The 8887-nt window shown below is 30.8% G+C and overlaps 1 protein-coding gene across 1 annotated transcript in view; it reads left to right on the plus strand.

Moving 5' to 3' along the window:
* The window catches only part of LOC117104335 (WD repeat-containing protein 27-like), a 58268-nt gene extending 55219 nt beyond the window's left edge, over positions 1–3049 (plus strand). The window contains exons 22-23 of the mRNA XM_033245152.1: positions 1846–1948; positions 2930–3049. Of these exons, the coding sequence (XP_033101043.1) occupies positions 1846–1948; positions 2930–3049 (223 nt within the window). The remainder of the gene's footprint in view (positions 1–1845; positions 1949–2929) is intronic.
* The last annotated feature ends 5838 nt before the right edge of the window (positions 3050–8887 follow it).

Here is an 8887-nt window from a genome sequence, read left to right on the forward strand (position 1 = left end):
ACTTATTACATGTGGGTGCCATAAAAACAGACAAAATAAAATGCTTCCATCGAATAAACACCTCCCCCCCCCCCCCAAAAAAAAAAAAGGGAAAAAAAATCAATAAAAAATTGTACGGAAAAGATTTGATATCTTTCTAAAAACATTATACTATACTCAACAAAACAAATAGTACTTTTTCAACTTTCAAAAAAATATGGTAATTATTAACAGAACATAATTGTGTAAAAATGTGCGAACTCCTATTCTCGCTGGAATACAGTAATTTCTAGACATGCTTGGGAATTCAGAAGTGACAAATACATTCAACATTTATACTCATGGGTGCAAGCGCCGATTGTAGATAAAGTTCCATGGCCAAGGTCAATTGATTTAAACTTTTGCACAATGTGGTGGCGTCAGTTGGGGGTTGGGGGAGGGTCTGAACATTACTGCCTATGCGTCTGTGATTTTAAAACCAAGTATCAATCAATCAAATATTCATTTTGATTCAGCAAACAACAATCAATGTACATTTGAATTCAATTTGCTAGGGAATACAGAAAATAAGAAAACACAATTTGTTAATAATAATATCCCCTTTTTTCGACAAAATGTATACAAAGCATGCACACACAAGTTATTTTGTAGGATTTATATGGCGCACATATCCATAAAACTGGTCATTAGATACAAAATTAATCATACACAACGAGCAACCTCCTCCCCTTTCTGGGGAGTGTTCCTAGTTATGCATGCAATCGGTACTACTAATTACATTCCGAAACATTCATGTTCTCCTACCAGGTACCCATTTATACTCCTGGGTGGAGAGAGTCAAATGCAGATAAAGTGTCTTGCTCGTGGACACAAGCGCATGAGCATCGGATGAGCATCGGTCTCGAACCTCAGACCTTCCGATTGAAAGCCTGATGCCTTTTGTATGCCGTTCTACAGTCTTCTATAAAATTCTAAATTATTAACGATAGTTTCCATCCCGTGCCTCAATAATAGTTTAAAGAATAATTGACAAGTTAGTTGCAGTGAGGTTAATGACACAAGGTGTAGATTCTTGCTAACCAAATATTCTGTCCATTATGACACTGGCCGCAGGCAATGGTGCGTGACGATGGTATTTTTTTGTACGTTTATCTTTTGACGTAGTTGTTTATCTGTCAAGCGCTCTGTCTTGTACAATGTTGGCATCCAAAATTTGACACAGTCCTTGCAGCAGATTGCATGAAATTTGGTGATAGATGGAGTACCTCAACCTAGGTTTTGTAACCGTTGATTAATGCATTACCATGCTGTCTGACCTTGTCTGCATTGTGGGAAGAGGCCAGATGTATTATGGGATATTATTTTTCTTATTACATTACATTACTACAATCAAGTTAATACTATTGACTTTTTCGAACTTATTACTTCAGCTCATATCCTAAAAATGAGCCAGTTTTCACTAAAAATTATTATTACAGAATTTGTAACATTCAATATCGCATCAATTTTTTAATATGAAGTTTATAAATATTTAAGAACAAAATCTACGTTTTTTAGAAAATATTTTTTCATAGGTAACTGTTGCAATCTTAGAGTGCTATAAAAATGTATGCTTCTTTGCGGAGTAATCATCTGATTCATCTGTTAGGCTCCCTTATTTTTGCATTCTTTTCTGTCATTGGCCAACTTTCTGAACTTTTTGTTTCTGTTGTCTATTAAAAAAAATTTACTTAGCTTCATTATTGCATAGATAACAATTTTTTTTTTAAAGCTGGTAGGAAGTGGTGTACTACAAGACAGCATAATCAGTTAATGGTGTCTATGATCAATTTATAAATCCTTATTAAATTTAAATGTATTTTTTAGGTGTGTGAAGAGATTTGAGGGACACCAGAACCGAGTTCATCCTTGTGGGCTGTCTTTTAGTCCATGTGGGAAGTACATTGCAACTGGATCAGAAGACAAATCTGTAAGTTATTGATTCCTATGAATGTATCATATTTTACAATATAACATTTATCAATAGCAAAATAAGTAACAGGTTCAGATTCAGGTTATTCTTTATTGTCATAATGATGTCATGAGATTTGTTTTCCTTGTTACATAAGAGTAAAAAATAGTTAAATATATATCAAATACATACAAAAATTAATGCACAAAAACAAGGTGAGTTACAATAAATATATAAAAATATAGATAATGAAATAAATATGCAGTGTATACAGTTCTGCGGTTGAAGTCGGAGTTGTGTGAACAAATTGGTACAAAAACAGTACAAGTTGGTACATATATGACGTAAACAGTTGATGCTTATGGACACTCTGACAGGTTTTTTTCATATAAAATTATTATAAAATCCATCAAATTTCACTGTTGTCAATTTCTTCTAACTTGGTTTATTGATGTAGGTTTCCACGGTAAGCTTAGCTCAAGGAATGGGCATGTCTGAGTAAAAATAAAATCAAACTTGTTCTGTTGCATCTATACATCCTCCATAATATAAATATCACAAATAATATCTTCCCTGCTAACTTCAATCCATTTTATACAACTAATTATATACAATTTTTGAAATTGCTGAGTACATAAGAACAGGAGCATAAGTGTTTTTAAATAATTATACCTTTGTGATGTAATTTGTGACAAATTTGGTAAATGGTGGCATAGAATATTTAACAGGTAGCACTTAGAAAATTGTATTTTTTTTGTTTTTCTAATTTATGTTTGTGCAACGTTTAAATTTCCTACAAAATATTTTATAATTTGCTTGAGGCATACAGGAACAAATTGTGCAATGGTGGCTGGTGGCTAACGTGTTAGTAATTAAAATTTAAATTCATTAGTAAACGAAACAGCCCGCACTTTAGACAAGTATATAAATTTATTTAACACACATTGCACTTCTTCAGGTGAAATTGCCTTAATATCCTATGTAATTAATTTCTATTAGCATATCCCAGGTGGTACAAACGTACATGTGTTAGGTATTAAACAGGTGGCCAGTATGCCTGTACTTTCTGGAGTTTATTTTTCAAGTTGTTCTTTTCCTGTTGTGTTAACTTGTGCATGAGTTTCTCACTATCATGGCATCCCATAATAACATGGTTTTAGCACTAAGAATCGGAGGTAATTTGGGAGCGTTCAAATCTTGTGCGATAAAATTTCATATGGGATTCCGCAGAAAGTTCAATGGCTTTTGCAACATTAATTTTAATAACAATTTGGCACAGCGCATGTTTCGCATGGCTGCTTTATATATCATATGTGGCAAAGACAAGCCAAACCAATCAATGGTCGCAAAAATTGATTTTTGGTTATTAACACAGTGTTAAACATTAAAATGAGAGCTATAAAATGGTCAAAGAATAATGTAAATCCGACATTTCCTTATGAAGTTACAAGTGTTCAAACATACAGCTGAACAATATAGAAATCAGCATATAAAATTTACGATTTTGGGCATTTCTCAGGTAGAAACCATCACCAAATTGTTAGCAGTTGATGTTTTAACATTGAAGAAGGGGAAAATAACAGCATAGCCTGATCTATAGATATATAAAGATTAGTTAGTGCCATAAAATAAATGTCAACAATTTTGATATTCCTGCATGTTTTGGCCATTATCTCTGAAACACCATTTGTGATGAGTGACTGGTTTGGCTTGTCTTTGCCACATATACGCAAAATTATATAAAAAAGAAGCGAAAAAAATATGGACAGTGTGGTGATTTGCTAGGTGGTTAATCATCACCATTAGGCAAGACATATTTTAAAATCATACTTTGCAAAACCTGCTGCCTGCTGGTAGCTGTAACAGGAAAAAAAAAATAACTGTAAGCACACTTTCCACGATAAATAAGTAGTAATTAAAAAAATGGGGTTTTTTAAAATGTTTATTATAACTATTGCTCCTCCTATACAATTTTCAGATAAAAAATCTATATTTCTTAATCACAATTACAAAATTCTAGATTCAAGAAACATTCTTGTTGGTAACATGATAAAATATAAACAGAATATTACATTACAAGATTTAAAAGTTAGAAAATAAATTTAAATAAACACCACATAAATTAAATAAATATAAAACAATTATCAGTCTAAGTACTAAACTGTTTACATTGCAATTTTACACTAGATTACTTGTATTCAAATTTCTGAATATACAATACGAAGGTATAACATTTGTAAAGCAGGCAAAACATTATTAAAAAAAAAAAAAAATTGATGATGAGCTAAATAAAAAGAAAATAAATGAATAAATTTTCCTGGGATGCATCATTTATATTACGCAGTTAAGTGGTTTCCTCCGCCAGTTGACAGTCTACGTCTTTGACGAGTAAGCGTGGCATGCAGATGTGGATGTTTCGTGATGGCGGTTTTCAGGTGATGCTATTAATAGAAGCAACGTATTGCCAATTTGGGTCATGGCTCGTTTAGTTTTGTCTGGTCGTTGAACTACCTGATGTTTAATTGAATAATCGGGGACTAGAATACTCAATGTTTTATTGCAGATGACTAACTGGTTCTTGGTGATACTATTTTTTCTTGAATTTGCTTGAGTTTATCTTTCGAGTATCATTATTCAGGATTAAGAAAACATATCATTGTAACATATTACCAATTTTTAAAATAGTGGTCTTCATAAAATATACATCAATATATACAGAAACAAAATACATTAAATCATACTTATAAAATGCAGAGAAAAAGTGAGAAAAAGTGAGAGTATTGTGAGGTAACATCGATGCTGTTGCTCGTAACCATGCCATGCTATCTCTGACACCACATAACTAGCCTGGTTCCCACACTGTATTCAAAAAGAAATCTGTGTTTGGTATGGTTTGTTTTAAAAAACTTATTATCAATATATACCCTAAATACTCCCATATTCTTTGCCTGTATTCAAGATAAGTAGGTTTCTATGTACTATATTTAAAACAAACATGCTCTTAGAAATATTTTAACTTTTATTTAATTGCTTTTTAATAAGTTTATATCAATTTACAAATAATAATTTTAATAATCTATATTTATATCTGTGTCTTTGGAAAAGCACTAGAAAATGAGCAGAATTTTACATGCTGGTTCAAGCTCCTATATAAAATTGATTCACTTATAGAACACTATACAATTTTAAATTCTCTCCTTTTTGATTGGTCCCCACGCTATAATCACAACCAATCATAATATATGAATTTATTTCAATTGCTTCCGGGGATGACATGACGTAAAAACACAAAAATCATATTTTTGTGTAGATAAGTGCATGTTTAGGAGATGTTCTGTCCACATCTAAGATTATCCAAAGCTCAAAGCTTTGTAATATAACTGTTAAAGATCACATTTTAATACAAAGGAAACAGAGTTGTTATTAGGTAGGTTATGCACCTGTCCTTGGGGCAGGAAGTTGTGGGTCGAATCTTGGCAGAGTTTGATTTAGAAAATATTTGCGAATTCATCAAGTTTGAATTATTTCAAAACTGATTCTTTACAAGCAAAAGACACTATTGTCTTTGTATCTTTTTTCCATGCATAAATTAGTAAGGAACTTTTAACGCAATAAAAGCTGGTTTTTGGTAATTTTTAGGAGCCAGTAAGCATTTAAATTTTGTGAACTCTTGGTAACCTCAACAATGAAATTAATAAAATGTGTTTAATACCTGTTAGTTGTTAGTGTTAGTTTGTTATTAATCATATGAACTAAACATCCAAAAGTATCAACATGTAGAATTGTTTGTTTTATTACATTGTGAAATTTAAAGGTAATTTTCCCTAGAAAAATTCTGTTTTATACAGAACATCACATTTTTAAAATGTTTAATTAAATATTTTGAATAAATGATCAAATTGAATAGAAACAGGCAGGTTCCTTGTGATACAGCATACGCACACACACGCACACCCACACGATGTGATGCTGTTCTTGATGTTTAATAATATTGTATCATTTAATGTTAAATGAACCTGTTGAGCACTTGTCAACCTATTGCAAACGTCAATCGAAAACATACTAAATTTTTAAACATTTCAAAGCCAAATTCAATTATGTACTTTAAATCATATCAAATTTGTAGACCTACCATTAAGAAACTTTTTTCTTTCTTTAGTAGACCGATAAAATGTCTACATCCAGCAAAAGGAAATGAAAATTGTACTTACGGTAATATGTTCCACATGTAACCGTTTAGAAACCATTACAGAAATTTGTACAAACAGAAACTATGAAACTATGTACCTAATCTTCCATTAACTGGAAGATTAAACCTGACTTTAAGTAATATTGATGATTAATAAATATTCTTAATCATTGCTGTTTTGTGTTTATTTTTTTTATAATTTTGCTGAATACTTTTTTTCTGTTATTAATCATTTTGGGTAGATGTGTACAAAATAAAATATTGTATGACCATAATTTTTCACTTATATAAACCGCACTCTAATTGTTTGAACTCTAATTTTTACTACAGTATGTTTCTATTCTCAACTTCAATTAAAAAAAAAAAGAAAACATTTAAAAAAATAGTACTGGTATTGAAATTGTAAAACCATTAAAAAAAAATAGATTCTTTTATTATGTATTTAATTTACTCTGTAAATACTACATATACTACATATTTACATACTAATATTACAAGCATACATATATACCAAGGAAGTAGTAGACCTACTTTCAGTACATATAGATTTAAAGAAGGGCATGTTTTGGTTTGTACCAAAGATCTTATAAACACAAGATAGCGTTCTCCGCGATTTACGAGTGCAAATTCTGTAATAAGGCATGAATGGCGCCCTCTTGCTAAATTGGAAACTTTTGACCCTTGACTGCTCTGACCATACAGTACACCGCGCGACTTTACCTTAGGGTATCAATCTTGTGAACAGCAAAACAGGAACCATCTCAAATCCATGGCAACAAATAGGACGCCCTCTTCCAAAACTGATTACTTTTTCTCTTCGGTAATAGCGCATGAATGGCGCCCTCTTGCTAAATGGGAAACTTTTGAACCTTGACCGACGCTTCTATTTGTTACGCGTAAATCGCGGAGAACGCTATCTTGTGTTTATAAGATCTTTGGTTTGTACCCAATCAAGGATGGTGAACTCAGCATGTTTAGATTTTCAACTATTATTAATGTATGAATATAGGCTTGAAATTACTGTAGCTTTTCAGAAAAGTTTTTTTTTCTTTTTACATTTCTATAAACCAAAAAACAAAATAGAGTGAGCCCTCATGCAGCAGAAAGTTTTCATAAAGTTAGGCAACTTTGTGGATAGCTGTTATCCACCAGTGGTTGTGATGTCATAGACAAGAAATTTCCTACATGCTACCGTGGATAGGTCACTAGAAGAGTTTAGTACAGGAAGTAAGAAGAAAATTAGAAATGCTGGTTTATATTTTAATGGATAAGGACAGGAAATCTACACTAATTTATGAAAGCGACCAAGACTTTGACATAGTTTGCCAGTGGTGTAGTTACATGGCGAGACTTTTTTTTATTCCTTGTTTCACATACTTATTTTTTAATTTTTTTTAAGATTTTCAGAAGAGGGCAGAATAAAATAAAAAATAAAATTTTGTTTTCTTATTTAGCAAATTGTTTTGCCAAAAACATCCAGACGGAGGAGAAAATAAAAATAAAAAAAGATATTAGTTTATCAGCCTTGCCTGCATGTCTTCTAAGGTACTGAAAAAAATTAATATTTTAGTGAAAAAATGTTTTTTAAAAAAAAAACATAAAAAAAAATTTTTTTTTTTTTCTTAATTTACTTTGTAGTAAATAGTTAGTATATTTTGTTTGTATTATCTCAATCATGTATTTTACTTTGAATATCACTGCACCAGCAAACAACCCAAGGTTGTTTTAAATTATTTCTATTAATTGTGTTCTTTATTTTGATTTTGTTTAATATTTTAATTTTTTAAGGACATTCAGATTTTTTTTTGTAGAATTTTAAAGATGATAATTAATTTAGTATTTTAATTTTACTTTAACTTTCTGATGTCATTAGTTTAGATTAAAAGGTTAACAAAAATATTTTATCCTAATTGAATAATAGAGAAGAATAAGTAAATATTTATCCGTTAGTTTGGACAATAAAATAGTAGGCAAAATGAATTCTTGAGCAAGTTCAAGGGTGACTCGAGCAAGATATGAAGGACAGGAAACTACGTCCATTAGTTAATTGATAATTTTGTACCTTTCAATGAGCTTTATAGAATAGCCTGCAGATAAATCCGTACTAATCTTTCCTATTTAGGATTTGGAACTTTTTCAACCTTGGTGATACAAAACGGTGATTTGATCACTCGGGTGAAGTTGACTCAAATTATAATCTGTTTTTGATAGTGACGTCTTTCCTGAAATTTTATTGTTAGTCTCATTCGAGACCAAAAATACTGATGAAATCTTAAATTTGTTTTGGTAAGGGTCCGTTAGGCCTATTAATTCAATTTAATATCTCATGTTGTAGTTTCATTTAATATTGTTTTACCTAGAGTCAAATGTATACTCCCAGGTAAAACTGTAATTGAAAACATATTCATTGAGCTGGGATAACAAGGTTATCAGTGTTCTTATAGAAAAACAGCCTTTTTAGGAAAGAATATAAAACATGGATTTTTATTTTGAAATAAATAAATTAGCAAGTCATTAATTATAAAGTATTTTATTTTACTGCTCCTTCAAAAAACAAGTTTATTTTGTTAATGTCATCAGATTCCCATACTCCCATAATTTATTTAAATATGCATATTTAACTTACCAAAAGAGAAACTTTGCTTTAGCGACGCACTATTTATGTTAAGTTTTTGTATTGTATGATGTTCCGGAGTCCATATTGTACAATGAATAAATGTCCTAGACTTTGTGTCTAGGAATGAACGATAAAAACAATTTAAGTTGTG

Source organism: Anneissia japonica, unplaced genomic scaffold (assembly GCF_011630105.1).
Source record: "Anneissia japonica isolate Jap-2015-1 unplaced genomic scaffold, ASM1163010v1 scaffold4536_len1192065_cov207, whole genome shotgun sequence".
In the NCBI taxonomy this organism is placed as follows: domain Eukaryota; kingdom Metazoa; phylum Echinodermata; class Crinoidea; order Comatulida; family Comatulidae; genus Anneissia; species Anneissia japonica.